This window comes from Triticum dicoccoides, chromosome 7A, assembly GCF_002162155.2.
Source record: "Triticum dicoccoides isolate Atlit2015 ecotype Zavitan chromosome 7A, WEW_v2.0, whole genome shotgun sequence".
NCBI classification, from domain to species: Eukaryota; Viridiplantae; Streptophyta; class Magnoliopsida; order Poales; family Poaceae; genus Triticum; species Triticum dicoccoides.
The window spans coordinates 282368721-282388212 of record NC_041392.1 but is presented as its reverse complement, the minus strand read 5'-3'; the positions used below and the strand labels follow the sequence as shown (position 1 = coordinate 282388212).

General features: G+C 46.8%; 1 protein-coding gene and 1 long non-coding RNA gene across 8 annotated transcripts; one reads left to right on the top strand and one right to left on the bottom strand.

Annotated features, from left to right (window-relative positions):
• Nucleotides 1-3980: 3980 nt before the first annotated feature.
• Nucleotides 3981-14826, bottom strand: LOC119332586 (ABC transporter G family member 45-like). Its single transcript, XM_037605760.1, has 22 exons — nt 14483-14826; nt 14123-14243; nt 10716-10804; nt 10467-10551; nt 10208-10367; nt 9958-10034; nt 9829-9879; nt 9669-9759; nt 8602-8903; nt 7794-8389; nt 7547-7707; nt 7359-7462; nt 7109-7268; nt 6860-7023; nt 6435-6767; nt 6053-6343; nt 5683-5766; nt 5479-5612; nt 5149-5376; nt 4885-5056; nt 4527-4781; nt 3981-4287 (listed from the first exon to the last, which is right to left on the bottom strand). The coding sequence occupies exons 1-22, from the start codon at nt 14605-14607 to the stop codon at nt 4018-4020; spliced, it is 4053 nt and encodes a 1350-aa protein (XP_037461657.1). The 5' UTR covers nt 14608-14826; the 3' UTR covers nt 3981-4017.
• Nucleotides 4182-12400, top strand: LOC119332587. 7 transcript variants are annotated; one of them, XR_005161028.1, is made up of 8 exons: nt 4182-4323; nt 4430-4604; nt 5268-5389; nt 5487-5605; nt 6160-7721; nt 8262-8329; nt 11187-11292; nt 11814-12400. It is a non-coding gene; the product is annotated as an uncharacterized LOC119332587 (long non-coding RNA). The 7 variants fall into 7 exon arrangements; XR_005161027.1 differs by having other exon boundaries at nt 4187-4323; nt 4468-4604; XR_005161030.1 differs by having other exon boundaries at nt 4191-4323; nt 4513-4604.
• Nucleotides 14827-19492: the final 4666 nt, after the last annotated feature.

Genomic DNA, 19492 nt, shown 5'->3' with positions numbered 1-19492 from the left:
AATAACCCCCCCCCCCGGGGGGGGGTCCGGTAACCCCCTGGTACTCCGGTAAAATCCCGATTTCACCCGGAACGTTTCCGATATCCAAATATAGGCTTCCAATATATCAATATTTATGTCTCGACCATTTTGAGACTCCTCGTCATGTCCGTGATCACATCCGGGACACCGAACAACCTTCAGTACATCAAAACACAAAAACCCTAATTACGATCGTCACCGAACTTTAAGCGTGCGGACCCTACGGGTTCGAGAACTATGTAGACATGACCGAGACACGTCTCCGGTCAATAACCAATAGCGGAACCTGGATGCTCATATTGGCTCCTACATATTCTACGAAGATCTTTATCGGTCAGACCGCATAACAATATACGTTGTTCCCTTTGTCATCGGTATGTTACTTGCCCGAGATTTGATCGTCGGTATCTCAATACCTAGTTCAATCTCGTTACCGACAAGTCTCTTTACTCGTTCCGTAATACATCATCCCACAACTAACTTATTAGTTGCAATGCTTGCAAGGCTTGAGTGATGTGCATTACCGAGAGGGCCCAGAGATACCTCTCCGACAATCGGAGTGACAAATCCTAATCTCGAAATACGCCAACCCAACAAATACCTTCGGAGACACCTGTAGAACACCTTTATAATACCCAGTTACATTGTGACGTTTGGTAGCACACAAAGTGATCCTCCGGTAAACGGGAGTTGCATAATCTCATAGTCATAGGAACATATATAAGTTATGAAGAAAGCAATAGCAACAAACTAAACGATCAAGTGCTAAGCTAATGGAATGGGTCAAGTCAATCACATCATTCTCCTAATGATGTGATCCCGTTAAGCAAATAACAACTCATGTCTATGGTTAGGAAACATAACCATCTTTGATCAACGAGCTAGTCAAGTAGAGGCATACTAGTGACACTCTGTTTGTCTATGTATTCACACATGTATTATGTTTCCGGTTAATACAATTCTAGCATGAATAATAAACATTTACCATGATACAAGGAAATAAATAATAACTTTATTATTACCTCTAGGGCATATTTCCTTCACTACTTTCCAATTCGGGAGAAGGTACAATTACCTTATCAAGTTCTACTTTCCTCCCACTCACTTCTTTCGAGAGAAACTCCTTCTCTAGAAAGGATCCATTCTCAGCAATGAATATCTTGCCTTCAGATCTATGATAGAAGGTGTACCCAACATTTTCTTTTGGGTATCCTATGAAGACGCACTTCTCCGATTTGAGTTTGAGCTTATCAGGTTGAAACTTTTTCACATAAGCATTGCAACCTCAAACTTTAAGAAACATAAGTCGGAGGGACCAACAGAGAAGAACTCGGCGACGATTGCGGCGTCCATCGGAGCGGGGCCGATGTCACCAACGGTGGTCGGAGTAGACGAAGTGGTCGGAGTAGATGACGGCGACGCTGGCGACGGGCTGGTGCTTGGACGAAGGCCAAGGGGTGGACGGGCGGCGGCGGCTACGAAGGTAGCGGCAGCGGCGACCAAAGAAGAGTGGCGGCGGCGGCGAGGTTAGGAGTGCGGCGACGGTGCTCGAAGTAGGCGAGAAACCCTGACAGCGTGACGAAGACCAGCGCAGACGGTGGCGTTCCCGCGCCAAGGAAGACGGCATGGGGCATACCACGGGAGGTCGACGCGCTGTGACGGCGGAGCGGACCGCGACGCTACGGCCCGGGGGGCGACGCAGCGGCGGCAGGCGGGTCGGGGCGACGGGGACCGTGGGCCACGACGCTGCGGCCCGAAGGGGCGACACAATGGTGGTTCGCGAGTCGGTGCAACCGTGGGGACGACCTCGGGGCGGCGGCAGGGACCGCGTATCTCGACACTACGGCCCGAAGGGGCGACGCAGCGGCGACGGACAAGTCAATGCAGCCGGGAGGAGAACCACGAGGCAACGGCGCCGCGGCCCGATGGGGCGACGCAGTGGCAGCCCGATGCTCGATTGGTGGAGAGGCACGCTGAACTCAGGGACGATCTTCATGGGACCTGCGGAGGCGCGCGTAACCGACGGGTCAGGTCGGTCGCGCGACGAAGATGAGGCGGATAGCAGCGGCGAGCAGGTGATCAAGCCGATCGCGCGCGAGATCGGGGACGCCGGTTGGTGGAGGCGTGGTGGCGGTGGAGTCCGAGATGAAGCCGGCGACGACGGACGACGTGGGACGTCGTGCGGACGAGCTTGTCAGCACCGGTACCCGGGCTGCCAAAGCAACGCCGGCGCCCGGGCAGCGAGACCCGAGCGACCAACGGAGCAGCAACGCCCGAGTTGAGGCAGCCGACGAGCCTGACACAGCCATCCCGACGCAACCGTGGACGAGGCCGGCGAGGTAGACCGCCGGGCCGCCGTGCAGACGCGGCGGAGGCGGGGTGATGTGGATCGATGGGCGGGCCGGCGTGCGAGCGACGGTTATGATTAGCCATCGCATGGTGCGAGGCCGCCGGGTCGGGGCGATGCAGGTGTCTCGATCGAAGCAGGGCGATGACGGTCGGCGCAGGGCGACGGCGGACCGACGCACGGACGACGGCTGGCCCTGATGGGCCGCCTCGGCGCGCGCGGCCACCGGGTCGGAGGAGAGGCCGGCTGGTCGCGCCGGGGTCGGAATAGAGGCGCTCGGGGTCGACGGCGGCGGTGGGCGACGCAAACCGATCAAGAATAGATCGGAAAACCAAAAAGAAACCGCGCGATCAAGATGACCGGCGGGAGAGAGAAAACACTAGAGCAATGCTCGGGGAAAAGACTCTCTAAGGCAGCCGGTCAACACGACCGGCGGATGAACTCTAGGTACGGGCGACGCGGCCCCCAGCGACGGTCATGGAGACCGACCGCCCCAGGGACGACGTATGGGTGCGGAAGCGGCGGTGGCAAGGGTCTAGAATCGAGTTGCGATAGATATCATGTTGAAAAAGAGAGAGTTATATTGATGAAATTGTTTTTTTATTGCTTGAGCCTCGTGCATACACACACACACACACACACATATATATATATATATATATATATATATATATATATATATAATGTTATCTTGAAGTACAAATCCTATGATATCCTACGTTTCTTAAATAACAACGATACTCAACAGGATCTGCTGAACCTATGTGTATTTTTTAGACCCAGGCTTTTTTGCGAACATTGCAGAGAGCCTACACTTGCAAGCTTTTTTTGCGAATATTGCAGAGTTATCGAGAGCCTGTATCCATGCGGTGCCGCTCCCAGTCCCGCCTCTTCCCAGAAAATCCCACGGAAAAGTTTCCCCTCTTCCATCCAATCCAAGCTTCCGGAGGTAATAATCTGCCACGCATCTCGCATTTCTGTTCAAATTAGGGTTCAATTTCTCACGTCTTTAGTGCAGGTTCCTCTCCTCTCCACCGAGTTCGAGCAGCCGCGGCAGCAGCAGCCGCGTGCCGGCGCGCGGCGGCGGCAACCAGGACACCGACGCTAGGTCATACACGAAGCGGAGGGCATGCCGTTGCTGACTTACAACGGGGGCTTCGTCGTGGTCTTAGTTCCTGCTGAACGTCTATGTTCTTGTTCTTGTTACATACACAAATCCCCTAAAAACAATCCTGTCATTAGATCGCTGAGTTCCATCCAAACTGGGCAATGATGGAAGCCAAATATCACAATTCGTTAAGCATTTGATATGCTGCATTACCATTGCCATTTGCATTGCAAGATGATATGCCTGCCACTCAGAATAAACCTTTTGATACGCTTTTACACATTCTACTCACATGTACATTTTGCAATTTGATCTGTTCATCAACATGGCTATAACAACAATCCTGTAAGGCTGCACTAGTAGTACATATACAAATTCTCACACAAATCATGTGGTTATTTACACACCTCATCTTGCAGCAGCAAAGTCCTTGTGGTCTTGTGCTTATTTATGATTGGGTGTTTCTCTTCTCTTACCTTTATACAATTATAAGTGATGTACCGATTAGTGTATTTGCAGTTCGTAGTTCAGTCTGTCCATGCTACCTCCGCTGGAACTTTAGGTGCTTGATGAAGATGAAGAAGAGGAAGGCGAACAGGGCGATGATGGCCAGGTGCAGGCATGTGACAAGGTTGAAGTAGCGGTTCTCGAGGCCAAGGTAGCCCTCGAGGAACTCACGCACCGTCTGGTCCGGTTGCCCCGGCACACGGATCAGTTCTGTCCGGTCGCCCAGCTGTGAGAACATGAGCCCGTACACTGTCCATGCTGCTGGGTTAGCCCAGTACACCCACCTCCACCATATCGGGATCAGCTGCATCCACATTGCCACATTGTTGTTGTTCATTAGGTTAGGCATGCACACCTATCCTCTTTTTTTAATTATTATTGATTGTTATCTTTCAGGAAAAGTCCAAATCTGGATTAAATGTGCAACATATGGTTGGTTTATATAGGAATTAAATGATGCCCAATTTGACTATGTTCTCTCTAGTTAGCGTTCTCATTAAAGTGAAAAGGTTAGGGGGTTAATTGACAGAGTGAGACTAGTACCTCTCTCCCAATGATGAAGCCGGAGAAGACGTTCCAAAAGATGAAGATAAGGAAGGACAATCCGGCAGCTATCTCAAGGTTAGGTGTTAATGCGACTGTCATCATCCCGTAGAGTGTGTAGTACATGAAGCTTAGCACCATGTAAAGAACAAACCAAAAGAACTTGACGGCTGTCATCTCGAACCCAATCATTGGGTATACGATTGATGCGAAGATGAGCACTTGGACAAGCATGTAAGGCAATTCAATTGCCATCTGCAAACAGAAATCCAGCATCGGAGTTTAGAAAACATATGCCAATCATTTTAGGTCCAGATTATTTGTTTTACTTTTGAAGAGAATGATAAAGTAGTATTACCTGAGCTATGGCATAGGCCAAGGTACAGTACATGCCTGCTGCCTTTTCTCGGTAAAGAACAACTCTCTCCATTGCCACAACTGGCTGTAAGATGCTGCAATTCATGAAGCCCAGAAACAGTGCTGATCCATATACAACCCCTAGTATGTTGAATACATCTTGCTCCCGTTTTCTGTTGCATAGGAATACAAAGTTATGAGCTAATTGAGGCATGATAAGCTTGCATGAAAGAAAATTATCTCGCTTGTCGTCATTCCTGCTTACATGGTTGAGCCAATTTTCCAGAATACAATTCCAAACATAATTGATACAGCAAACGTGTTTAGGAACCGAACAACATTGTGTTCTGAGTTTTTCCAGTATGCACATCTTTGTTTCCACAGGCAAGCCATGCACTGCGCCCTAAAGTTCTGCCAATATCCTGGGGGAAAATGTAGATCCACGGTGTTTGGCGCTGGTTGGCCCAGCTCTTCAATTAGAAGCATGTTCTCCCTGCAGAAACAAGGTACATATTCATTTTGTTTTATCTTTTCCCCTATTGCTCAAACCAGTTTAACAGTACAATTTCTGTAGCTTTATGATTATCTGGCTTACCTGTACAGGGAGGAGCTCCGGTAAATTTCTGCATAGTCCACTCCAGTCACATATTCTGTTATGTGTGAACTTATATCCAACACCCATGCTGCTGGGTTTTGTCCCTCTTTTATTCTAGGAACACCAGGTATAGCCTGTGACAAAGAAATTTTAGTATTTTCGTCTCCATCTTGTGTATAGATGTTGAATATCAGACAATCTTACCTCGAAATACTTGATCATGTTGCTAGATAGCGGACCTAATGAACCACTGTATATGATTTGACCACCTCTTTTCATAAGCAAAAGCTGCATTTAGTCAAATTGAACTCAAGTTTAGAAAGGTAATTCTGTAGTACTTATACATAATCATATAAAAGGCTAATTGATTATCATTAGTAACTATTTGTGAGCTATTAACAGAAGGGAACCCAGGGTGTAAGGGCTATTTGTATTTGATGCTTTATTTATGAAAAAATTATGCTGGTTTGCTTTTGTGTAATGAGTAGTTCAATACTCTTTTCGGTCTCTTGGTCTTGACACCACATGACCATGCTTTTCTTTTGATATATTTAAAATTTATATTTAATCTTACCTCATCAAAAGATTCAAATATCCCAATGCTTGGTTGATGAATTGTGCAGACTACAGTTCGTCCAGTGTCTACTGTCTTTCTTACTGTTCTCATCACAATTGCTGCAGCACGGGCATCCAAGCCAGTGGTTGGCTCGTCCATGAATATAATGGAAGGACTAGCTACCAGCTCCACTGCTATTGTTAGCCTTTTTCGCTGCTCAGCTGACAGGCCAGTTGCTCCTGCTATTCCCACCATGGCATTCTTCAGTCCAGTCAATTCAACTAGGTCCATTACTTCATCTATAAACATCTGAAACATGTTTGTAGGGAAATCTTGTTAGATCTATTGTTATATATTAGCTTCAAAGATGATAAAGATTGCAAAAGGTCAATGCTTATACATCTCTTTGGCGAGAGTTAACGTTCGAAGGAAGTCGAAGCCATGCTGAGAACTGTAGTGACTCATGCACAGTGAGGTTAGGGGAGTGAATGTCACTCTGTTCACAGTAGCCCGAGATCCTTGAGAATGTGTCCTGCTTCTTTGGGTATCCTGCTATCCTAATAGTACCTTCAATATATCCTCCAGTTTTTCTTCCAGCCAAAATGTCGAGCAATGTTGTCTTTCCAGCACCAGTGATCCCCATCAGAGCTGTTAACACCCCTGGCCTGAAAACACCGCTGACATCTTGCAGCAGTTGAAGCTTTTTCTCTGTTACTCCATACTTAATCATTTCCTGGTGGAAGATATGCATACGTTTGGTCAAACGTGACTGGAAATGAAATGGATGCAAGTATTCAGTAAGGCACTATGTGCTCAAGATGTTACCTTAGGCATGTCAACAAAATAGTTGATATGATCAAATACAAGGGAAAGAGGCTGAAACGGGAGGGCAACTTGACCAGTTGATGCATTGCGAGTTCCAACTTTTTGTTTCTTACACTCCGTTTTTGTCTTCGTGGAATCGATATTAACTTGATGCTTGTGTGGAGCTACAAATTATGAACAAATATGATGATTTTGTTTGCATTTATGTTTCAATACTTATGAGGATTTTGATAGCTTTGGTATACATACAGTTCATGAACTCTAGTGCAAATATAGTGAGGATGTTGAGGACCAGCGAGAATCCAAATAAAATGCCGACACAAATCCAGTACCAATGCCACTCTGTGAGCAACCCCCTGATCTTGAGGATAGCTTCACCAACTGTTTTAGCATTTGCATAGTAAAATTCCTGTCAGCATGAAAAATCATCATCAGGTCATAACTAATTGCACGGGTTATGTACATTGGATCAAGAATGTTAGTTGAAACAATTGCTTACAATAGCCCATCTTTCATCAAGGAACTCATTTAGGGCAACAGCATTCTGTGCATAGGTGAATGGGGATGTCCAGTATCCCCACTGCAACCATGGTTGGAGGTTATCTGTTTCAATGTACAAAACTGTTAAGCATCTTCGTTGCACAAGTACTCATACATCTTACGTTATTCTGAGCTAAAACATCTAACCTTTTGATATGACAAAGCCTCCAAATATGTAGATTGCTATGAGAGCTGCAGTGCCTAGCATGTTGGCCATTACTTGCGTCCTTCCTATTGCCGCTAAGAAACGATAGAGGCCCATTGACATTTGATGCATGGCAAAAAGTACCAAAAACTGCTGGATGAATCTGCAAGAAGCAAGGTAACTCGTTCTGTTATTCCAGCTTATTCAAATATTTTGCTCATTAGATATTGAATTGACTAGGAGGGGTACCTGAGAAAGGAAGGTGCGTAGCCAATCACATAGTAGGTTAAGCTGGTCCACAGACCTGTCTCTAGAAGTGACATTGGGAGGCTGATAAGGAATACCGAAGAAAGAAGTGCCCATCCTGGCAATGCTAGTAACTCTCTTTGCTTGTAGAAAGTGGGGAGTCGCTTTATTGTCATTCCAATTTCAGTCATGCCATTGAAGTTTACTATCACAACAGCCATAAAGAGTGATCCCATGTACTTATTGGCATCGAGTACAGTTTTATGGTTCATATTTGTTCGAAGGAAAACCGTTGAGATCACCAAAGCCATAACAGTTATCTGTACAGTCTTAAATATATGAAGTGGGGAGTTTCTTTTAAGAAGCAATACTTCCCTTGAAAAGCATGCCTTGAAAATATTCCATCTAGAGATCCTGCGAGTTGCACTTGTTATAATCTCCTTTCTCTTTCCTGTATTGTTTGTCTTGCAGAGATCGTCTTTCGCAGGTTGTGGGAGATAGGATGAACGAAAAGATTCTGCAAATTTTTCGATTGACCGGTATTGATACTTATTTTCATCACCAATCCAGTATTGCTTTTGATCCATCTTCGAGGTTACCTGGTCAAATGAAGAAAAGTTGCTGTCAGTTACTTGCATTATTATGCACGAACAAGTACATATAACATAATAGTGAATTTTGTGGATGGAATTGCAACTCATGTACTGCATGCTACATTGTTACTTTCTGATATTTATTGACTGGTTGCCCTTAAGTTAGCAATATAGATTTATTCAGTAGTTCCCTCTTATTAGAGTTTATAATCTAGTACCTCTTGAAGGAAATCAGCTACATTCTTCCTGCTGGGGCATTTGAATCCCATAATTTCAAAGAAACCAGTAGCATTTTCTCGAGGACCATGATATACAATTTGCCCCTCGCATAAAAGGATTATGTCGTCAAATAATTCCAACGTCTCAGGAGGTGGTTGAAGCAAGGAAATAACCACAGTGAGATCCATCAGATGAGCCATTTGTTGGAGAAACTTTACGATCTCGTATGTGGTGGAGCTATCTAGACCTGTTGATATGTCATCCATAAAGAAGCATCTTGCTAGACCAACTAGCATCTCTCCTGCATTAGTGAATTCATCTTAAAAATATAGCAACAATGACAAATTGATAAAAGAAAACCACTGTTGATTACATCGTCAATATTTATAGTTGTTAACTTTGGTACTGGCACCATCGTCTGTATAACTGGCATATTCGTAAGCAGAATAGGCTATGGAAAATATATATTATAAATGCAGCACATTGCAGTGTGGGTACCTTCCAGCAATCTACTTAATTTCTAGTTACATCTGACATATTCGTAAGCAGAATAGGCCATGGAAAATATATATTATAAATGCAGCACATTGCAGTGTGGGTACCTTCCAGCAATCTACGTAATTTTTAGTTACATCTGACATATTCAGAGTTGCCCTTATTCAGTAGAATAAATATCATCCTCAAATTATTTTTTCTGGAGAACAATAGAGAGTTCAGCAGGAAGAGAGCATTCTGTAATATCGTGACCGGCTCACTACAAAAGTAAACGCATACTGTTTTCATAGTCCATTTAATCGAACATGTCAAGAAATTATGGTGTCATTTTGACATTTTGTTACTTTACAATCTTTTCATTGTGGGTTTAACTAGGATCTTTGTTTCATCAAGCAATACTGTACAAAATATAAGTTGTTGAGGTGATAAATTTTTTATTGGGCCAAGGACTATAACATAAACCCTTTCTTTTATTATGAAATAAGGTCGCATTAGAAAATGCACTCTATAAAGTGGGAACAGAGGGTGATAAGAGGAACAAGATACATAGTAAACACTATAGAATCCTTACCAATCGTGGCTCTCTTTTTTTGTCCTCCTGATATGCCTCTTCTCATCTCATCCCCCACTAGGGTATCTGCACACTCGGACAAACCAAGTATCTGCATTTGCACAAAGTTTGTGATTATGTTATGAAGACAAATGTATAAATTGAAAAGTTACGAATTTACCTTGATAATATAGTTTGTTGTAAGGTTGCTTCCTTCTCCGAAGGTGGTAGCCTGCAGAAAACAGATTTAAGCAATTGGGGGAACTGGATTCCAGTTTTACCAAAATTGGCGGAAAATAAACTTAGTAACCTTAATAAACGAGTCAAGATCTTGGTCCACTTTGTTGATGACACCCTTTTTCCTTCTTATTGCTTCTCCCAGCATCTCTAAGGCGACCATTTCAAACAGGAATTTTGCATTAGTCTTTATGTCATGCAAAGGGAAAAAAACCTTGAAAGGAGTGCTTCTTAATTTTCAGTGTCTGGGTTTGGTTATAAATTAGCTCATTCATATACACGGGAACTAAAGCTATATCCCCATACCCAAGAGGGTGTCTCACCAAATTCATTATTGGTTCCCAACATCTTGGAAGAGAAATCAATCGTCTCTCTGACGGTCATCTCAGCATGATGAAGATCATACTGGCTAATGTAGGCATGCAGGTATTGAGGTGTTGAGGAATTCACTTCTTCTCCATTGTACATGACCTTTCCTTTGAGCTATTAAGAGATGTGATATCAAGAAAAAAACAATGCTGGTTAATCAATGATTGTCTTGTTAGTAAGTGGTTTCGGTGGCAAGTAGATAACTCAGTGTACCTTCAAAGAAGAATCCAACTTTCCTGCCAATGCTTTTAAAAAAGTAGTTTTCCCAGAACCAGGTGCTCCTAGAAGAAGTGTCATCCTGATTATGTAACGGGATCACAAAGATTCAGCATGTTAGGTGAATAATAAATTAATGAATGATGAACTCCTGATATGGAGCGTTACATGTTTTTCAGTGGAACACTTACTCTGAGATAAACAGTATCAACCATTATCGATTTAGTAAAAAGTAGAGCTGCTTACCGTGATGGACGAATTGTCCCGCTTGCTCCATTTATAATTTTGATAGGTTTTTTCCTTGTGGTACACATGTGTGAAGATGTTGCCAATTCCTGCACAACAAACAATTTTAGAACTATGATTTCAAATGTGACTTGCCGAACAGTATCCATATTAAATGGAACTTCTGGATTTAAACATACATATGTGATACTATAGAGATGTTAAACTGCATGAAAACATGCACTGTCGCTTTGGATGCAGGGGCTGGAGATGTGCTTTGATCTCCATTCGTTGTTAGATTGTTTTGGTCAAATTATACTAGGTTGATGTACACTATCAACTTGCTAGCCCCAAGGACTATTGGTGCACTCTTTATTTTCTCTATCTGTTGTCAGGCATACCTGGTCGTTTTCCTTTCTATGGGGTGTTGTGACTTGCAAAGAAATCTACCTGCTTGTCGTTTGGCGTTACAGTTTCCAACCTTCTGTGCAGGTAATCGTGGATTACTTTGGCTGTGTTAGGGGCGTTCTCAGGCTCGCTCTACTGTGTAGGAAATGCTGGCGCGTGCTGTTCATCTCATGAGAAATCAACTAGCAAGGTAAAAATCTGCTTAGGCTATCAGATGCTGTCAAAACGAATCTTGGCTAAACTGCTCGAGGTAGTTAGTGACAGAACACTTTTCAGAGTTTCCACAAAAATGTGTAGATTACTGCCAGTGCATAATCAACATTCATACCCCCAAGGCCCCAAGGGATACAATCCATATTTATTTGTTTATATATATTTGAATCCGCCAACCACTAAAAATAACGCAACTCTAATTATGCTTAGTTGATCAATGCTGTTCTATTTTCGTATTGTTGTTCTTAAGAAAGTTGGTTAACTAGGGAAGGCAGTAGCGTTAACTCTTCAGTCAACTGCCTCACTTAGGAGTAATCTTTTTTATATTTAGCTGTACTGCTGTAGCAACACGGCAATTAGTTTTGACGTTTTTGGCCTCACTTAGGAGTTAGTATCTTTTTTCTTTTCTTTCTTTGAGTGATGTGATGTGATCACAGAGACGTATGGGACCAGCGTTTGATCTGTTTCTTCCTTTTTTCTTTCCTCGTCATGGCAAAGGAACAAGACTGCATTAAAGCCGTTGCCGTAGCTGCTGTCGTCTTCTACACCGAATGCTACCTCAGGAATGGCCACGCTACGCTCATGAAAATTGTAAAGACCAGGTACCAAAATGGAAAATTCCCCAGGCTAGATCTGTGCTGTGATGGTTGTGCTGTCCAGAAGACCCTGCCTACAGTCCAACGATATACTACTCCCTCATAATGTAAGATATTTTTTGACACTATGATACGGTACCAATGACGGAGCTAATGAAGGATCTCAGGGGGGCAAATAGAAAATATGCAACTTTGAGGGGGCCAAATGAGTGCACTCTACTAAATTTGAGCCTTCACGAAGAAATTTCCTTCACTAATTAGCAATGGCCGGGGGGCAGCGGCACCCCAAGTAATACATGTAGCTCCCCTGTATGTATGGGACGGAGGGAGTAGCTCTGTTTATGGTAGGCTTAGTTGGGGCCAACCTATTTGTACCAACATTTCTTTTAGCAACTATAGTATCTGTGTAAACATATGATCATGTTTTTTTTTCTTGATGGACATAACGCCATGTTTAGTGTATATATCAGTGTATTACAACAAACTGAACCAGTACTCTGTCTTGTGATTAAATAAGACTTGGCTAAACCAATTTCAAAAATAAAAAAAGAGACTTGGCTAAACCAAAGCAGTACTAAAAAAACGATGGCCTTATTGGAGAGAGAGATACTTGGATGCTGTTTCTTTCTTCGGTAGACGGGCTTACCTATCCATCAATTCAGCCGCGGGTCGACGAAGGAAACAGGAGTATGTCTCATGATGTCAACGGGATAGCGGGATGAGCCAGCTAAAATACTCGAGCCATGAATTCCATTTTGAGCGAGAATTTGGTGTCCCTTTTCTCTCACCGTTAGATTCCGATCCTAGGTGCTAGTTTTCTTTTTGTTGATGATAAGGCGGTATGGTTCTTTCCCAGGGAAATGAAGAGGGCTAGGCTAAACATCATTTGATGCACTTTCATGACTTCATCCAGACGTGGGGCCCAAGCAGATGGGTGTTGGTAGTTGGGACGCATGAAACATCGGCATGTGGGTGCGCGCTGTGAAAAGATTTGCCAGTCATTTTTACAATTTTTCAAAATTAGGCTGAAAAACTGAAAAATTTTAACATGCAAATTCCATCGGTTTTTGGTGCAGAACTAGCAAATTTGCAGTTTACAGTAATATTAGAAATCTGAGAAATTTGCCGCAAAATTCTTTTTCTTTTCATCATCCTCTTCTTCCACAAAATGTGCTTTTTGAAGACCTAAGTACCGCCAGTTGACTTGTGCGCGTCGGTCAAGTGCCTGCATATTAAGAGGCTTGGCCGGCCACGTACCATTGATCGTACGAGACCTGCGTACTAGACCTGCAGCGGCTACCAATGGCTATCGGAGAGAAAAATCTACCATGGCACTGCGGCTGCCAATGCTATCCACACCATGGTACTGCGGCTGCAAGCCTGCAAGTGTTCATTCGTACGTCCTAGTTTATAAGCCATCTTTATATTTTGTGTTAAATTTTGACTAGAGATTTAATTAATAAAATATTAATACATGTCACTGAAAACTATATCGTTGAATTCATATTTAAACATAGTTTTTAATTATATTATTTTTTATGACATGCATTAACATTTTGTTAATTAAATTTAATGTCAAAATTTGATACAAAATATAATGGAAACTAATAAATCAGGACGGAGTTAGTAAGACGTTATTGGAGTAGTGAACACCGGATGAACGTTTGGTACTATATGGTTTCCATAGCACCGGATGATTTCCATTCCATTTCTGCCGTTTTTCTTCACTGCCAGATGCAGATGCTGGATCTGGATGGAGGGTTTCCCCTCTCTCTGAAAATACTTGTCATCAAAATGGATACAAATTGATGTATCTAAAACTAAAATACATCTAGATACATTCCCTTTGATCCATTTTGATGACAAGTATTTTTGGACGGAGGGAGTATATAGCAACTTATCTATTTTCTTAACTAACAAACTGGTATTTATTTTTCAGAAAAGAAAAGAAAAAACAGGTGTTTCTTCTCAGCGAAGAGACAAACAAGTGCCGCTAGCTGATCCAAGCACTGCTTGATCTCACTTGGTTGGCTAAAAAAAAGCACCGCTTGACGATCTCACAACCCCCTGTACGTGTCTCACCAGATCTCCCTTGGCTGCAATGCATATCCCATGCATGCATCCACTATACGTATGTCCAAGCGCTTTTTTTCTTTTGCAAATAATAACAGCACGAGGATGAGGATATTTATATGCAACATACGTATATACCTGGGCGGCGTTGACGGCGCAGTTGAGCAGCGTGGGCAGCGCGCGGCGGCCCACGCGCACGTCGGCCTCCACGGTGAGCTCCTCGAAGCGCACCTCCACCTTGGCGGCGTCGACCCCCAGCCTGCGGGGCAGCATGCAGCTTACACTCATTAATTAATCAGTCAGTTTATTATGCTGCCGGCCGGAAGAATCTCCTACGTATTGCATCTCCTCTTGCATTTATTTGTGGTTTCGTCTGGGAAACTCTCAGCTCGAACTGATCGCCCGACAAAACCGGCCGATCCTGCATGCGGCCCGCATGATCGAGAAGCCAGGCACACACGTACTACGTACAGATCGCTGCATCATATGCATACGCACCTTTCCTTCTTCTCGCGGAGCATCTGGAGGAAGCCGCGGTTGTCCTCATGGGTGAGCGGCGGCGGCGGCCTGGCGCTCACCCCCGACGCCGGCGGCGCCTGCTCGGCCTCCCAGCTCTGCTCCATCCTCCTCCTCCTCCTCTCGTTCTACCTCGGCTGGCTTCGCGAGCAACGCCGGCGGTGCCTGCTAGCTAGCTTGTCCTAGACGGCGGGTGAATGGGCGCGCACATACATGGACATGTAGCTTCGCTCTACCAGAAGGAAACGAGATGCTAAGAGATGGTAGTAGTAGAAGTATAAGAAGCAAAGGAAGATATATTTGGCGTTGCGTTTAAAGGTGTTGGTGCTACCCAATCCCACAGTCATATATATAGCGGAGTTCTACGGCCCAACGCCACTCCAGCCATTACTCCATGCACATCCCATTTAATTTCAAGGACACCTTCTTCCCCCCCTTTTTTTCCTTTTCTTGGACACGCTCTGGTCGATTCGGTTATATCCTTAATTGTACACGTATGACGGTATTAGTATTGGGCAGCAAGTCATTTCAAATAATCTATATATGGTGCAAGAGATAAACGCACGTAGTACTGTGCAGTCATGCATGCAGGCACATTCAAAAGGTAATTACGGATTAAGTATGCAAAACAAAGACGGCTATTTTAACCTTATGTTTTGACGGTTAAGCGATAACTGCGCGCATGTGGCAATGATGTTGGTGATCACGACCATGCCGGCGCCGGTCCATGAATGCTATTCCTAGCCAAGGTTGCGCTGTACAGTAGCATGCATGTCACTGGTGTCTGGTCTGAATCTAGAATCTTCAATGCATCACCACTTCTTTCACGTCCCCAAGGACAAGCTCCTCCTCGCAGCACTGTTTTAAGTCTAGTCATAGTGAGGTGTACCGAAAAAGACTTTCGCCCCGCTTTATAAATAAAGCAAACCGTCACAGAACACACATACAAGGACTAGTTCAGACGCACACACCCAGGTCTCACAGACAAGTACGAAGGTTTTGCTGAGGGCACAACTCAACAAGCCCAAAACACAAAAAGAAAAAAAGCCGGAGAGCCAAATAAGCGACTAGTCGGGTTCCGGCGGCGGTGGCGGGGGCGGCGGAGACAGGCGGACGGCCATCGAGCGGAGGTCGGCGATGAAGGCAGAGATGGCGTCGCGGTCCTGGGGGCGGCTAAGCGGCCGTCAAAGCTGCACGAAACCAGATCATTTGAAGATAGTGTCAGTAGCCATTCGAAGAGGAGCGCGTTGGATCACAAGCTTATTGCGGATCGTCCATAGGGTCCAAGCGATGACTCCAATCTCAAGCCACCTAATGTGGCGAGAAGTCAAGGGGGAGGACTGGAGCTCGTCATATAGGTCGGCGAAGTTGGTGTGATACCAAGTTCCACCCACCACGTCACGGAAGCAGCTCCACACGAATTGCGCGGACACGCGGGAGAAGAAGATGTGATTCGAGTCTTCGGGGATGCCGCAAAGCGGGCAGAGGCCGGAGCCCGGACCATTGCGCTTGCGAACCTCGACGCCAGACGGGAGCCGACCGCGAATCCACTGCCACATGAAGATCCAGATTTTCAGGGGCAGGCGGATGGACCACACCGTCGAAAGGGGGGAGGGGCGGAGGAGGGAGCGATTGCCTGGTACAGAGATTTGGTGGAGAATTGGCCCGATGGTTCGAGCCGCCATCTCACCTGGTCCGGGCCACTGTCCACCACAGGCTCGTGGAGAGCAACACAGTCCAGTAACTCACGCCAAGCGGCGGACTCCGGGGGGCCAAAAGGCCTCCGGAAAGCAAGGCGCCCTAGGCCAATAAGGGACCTCTCAATAGAGATCAAGGGTTCTACTGCGATGGAGAAGAGGTCGGGAAAGCGCACAACGAAGGGGGAATCTCCAGCCCATCTGTCAAACCAGAAAAACGTGGCCGATCCGGACCCCACCGAGATGGATGTCCCGATGCGAAGGACAGGGAGCAGCTTGACGACCGACTGCCAGAACTGCGAGCCACCAGATCTCTGACAAAAGGCAAGTGGCTGACCACGCAGGTACTTGTTCCGGATGATGTCAAGCCAGAGGCCACCATGGCCTTGCAAGATGCGCCAGAGCCAGCGGGGTAGAAGGGCGATATTCATGCGCTTGGAGCACATGATCCCAAGGCCTCCTTGATCCCTAGGCTTGCAGATGTTAGGCCAGCTAACCATATGGTATTTCTGCTTATTGTTGTCGCCTGCCCAATAAAAGCGAGACTGAACTTTGGCGATCTCATGGTGCAGAGTCTCGTGAAGGCTGTAGAAGCTCATGAGGAACAGGAGGAGACTGGAGAGGGATGAGTTAATGAGAATGGTCCGAGCCGCCTTTTACAACCATCTACCCTGCCAAGGCTCGATGCGCGTTTGAAGCTTGGTCACAGTCGGGCGCAAGTCCGCGACGGTGAGCCGAGAGTCGCTTATGGGCGTTCCTAGGTAGGTCGTGGGAAAGGAGCCGAGGTGACAGTTAAGTCGGTTGGCAATGGCAAGGGACTCAGCCGGAGAGTAGCCCATCATCATCACATCACTCTTGTCGAAGTTTATCTTAAGGCCAGACATTTGTTGAAAGCAGAGGAGAAGGAACTTAAGGTTGGAGATATCCGACTCCGAGTCTTCGACCATGATCATGGTGTTGTTGGCATACTGGAGGAGGGAGATCCTAGAGCCGCCAGCCAGGTGGGGAGTGATCCCATGAATATGGCCAGCAGCCTTAGCCTTATCCAGGATGGCGGCAAGCGTGTCCACCACCATGTTGAATAGGAAAGGGGAGAAGGGGTCGCCTTGCCTTACCCCATAGAAGGTGGGGAAGTAAAGACCGATCTCCCCATTGATGTTCACGGTAGTGCGACTGCAAGAAACCATATGCATTATCCTGGAGATCCAACGGTCGTCAAAGCCCTTCCGGAGCAATACTTCCCGAAGGAAGGGCCAACTAACAGTGCAATCTTCAAGAAGACCCCCTTGAGGTGTTTAGATCGCACCTCATGGAGGATTTCATGAAGAGCTAGCACCCCATCCAGGATATACCGCCCTTGAATGAAGGCGAATTGGTTGGGGTGGGTAATTTGGTCAGCAAGGAGAGTCACCCTATTGGCGTACCCTTTTGCCAGAATCCGAAACATCACGTTGATGACCGTGATTGGATGAAACTGACGGATGTCGGAGGCGCCCGAAACCTTCGGGATGAGCGAGATGATCCCATAGTTGAGGCGCCCGAGATCGATGGACCCAACATAGAACTCGTCGAAAATGGCCATGATCTCCAGTTTGATCACATTCCAAAAGTCTGGAAGAATTTCACCGGGAGGCCATCCGGGCCCGGGGCCGAGGTGGGATTCATGTCGCGAATGGCATCCCAGACCTCGCCCTCTGAGAAGGGGGCCGTAAGGGCCGCGTTCTCCTCATCGGAGACAAGCTGGCGGCCGGACCAGCAGTTGCGGGCCAAAGATAAGCCTCCCCGAGGGGGGGGCAGAGAAAAGGGCCCTATAGAATCCATCGACATGAGCCCTGATGTCCCGGGGGGACTACAGCAGAGAATCACCATCCCAAAGGAGAGGAATGGTATTGCGTCTACGCCGACCATTTGCTATGGCCTAGAAGTAGGCCGTGTTCGCATCACCTTTCAAAACCCATTTCTGGGCACTGCACAAGCGCCAGTAGGCCTCCTTGTCGGTGTAAATGACCGAGAGCTGGTCCTCCAAGTCGTACCTAGTGAGCCACTCCTCAGGTGAGAGGCCAACCGCGTCAGCGCGCAGGTCAAGGGCCCGCATGGCGGACAACAGGGTCTTCTTCCGCTTGCGAAGGTCACGCCCCAGGTTGGCTCCCCACCCCTTCATAAATTTTCGGCCCCGCTTGGCACAGAATTGCCAAGAGTCAATGGCTGAGGGGGGACGAGGCTGAGGGTGGGCGCGAGCCTCGACCCAACAAGCGCCAACAGCCTCCACGAAGCCAGCCTGGGACAGCCAGAAAGTCTCATACCGGAATTGTGGGGGGATCGAGGGGCGCTCGTCGACGGAGGAAAGGAGGAGGGGGACGTGGTCGGAGCCAATCCTAGTGATTGCTCGGAGGGAGGCAAGGGAGTAGCGGAGGTACCATTCCGAGGAGACTAGGACCCGGTCCAGAACGGACTGGGTCGGAGAAGCCTGGCGGTTGGTCCAGGTAAACCTGGCACCTACCCTATCTATCTCATGGAGACCAAGGTCGGCATTGCAGTCATTAAACATTTGCATGCGGGCAAAGTTGACGTGCGAGTTGCTCTTGTCCTCCGCGAATCTGAGGAGGTTAAAATCGCCCCCGACCACCACCGGAAGAGTAGTGGCCGAAACCTTCAGGTGGATCTCGTCGAGGAAGGGGGCAGACCTACTATGGCCAGCGGGGCCGTAGACGATAATAACCTCCCACTTGAAGTTGAGGGCCCGTTGGAAGAGTTCCATACTAACAAAGAACTGGCCCCGGTCCATGCCTCCAACCTCGAAGGTGGCATCCTTGACGCCTAATAGGGTGCCACTGGAGTGGCCAGTGCTCCCACTAGAAGGGAGCCAATGCCACGCAAAAAGGTGGGAACTAAGCCGACCGAGTTCAGGGAGGGAGAATTCTGTGCACATGGTTTCTTGGATGGCGACAATGTCAATGTGCTCCTCTCTCATGTACCCAATGAGTTGGCGGCGGTGGCCATCATGGCCGAAACCGTGGATGTTCCAAAAGAGGGTGCGCATTAAGCTTCCATCGGGGGGGGGGGGGCAGCTTGACCCCAAGACACGGGATGCGCTTTGAGCACGAAGAGCTGCGGTCCGGGAGCAAGTGCGTCCATGGAGGTCAGCCTCAGCCAACGGAAGCAGGCCACTCGGCCGCCGGAGGGGCGCCGGAGTGACCTCCACCGTCGCCGGAGATGAGACGGAAGAGGAGAGCGTCGCACGGGCTTCTGCTAATCTACCATCAAGGATCTCACGAGCCCTGATGGCCTCGATCTG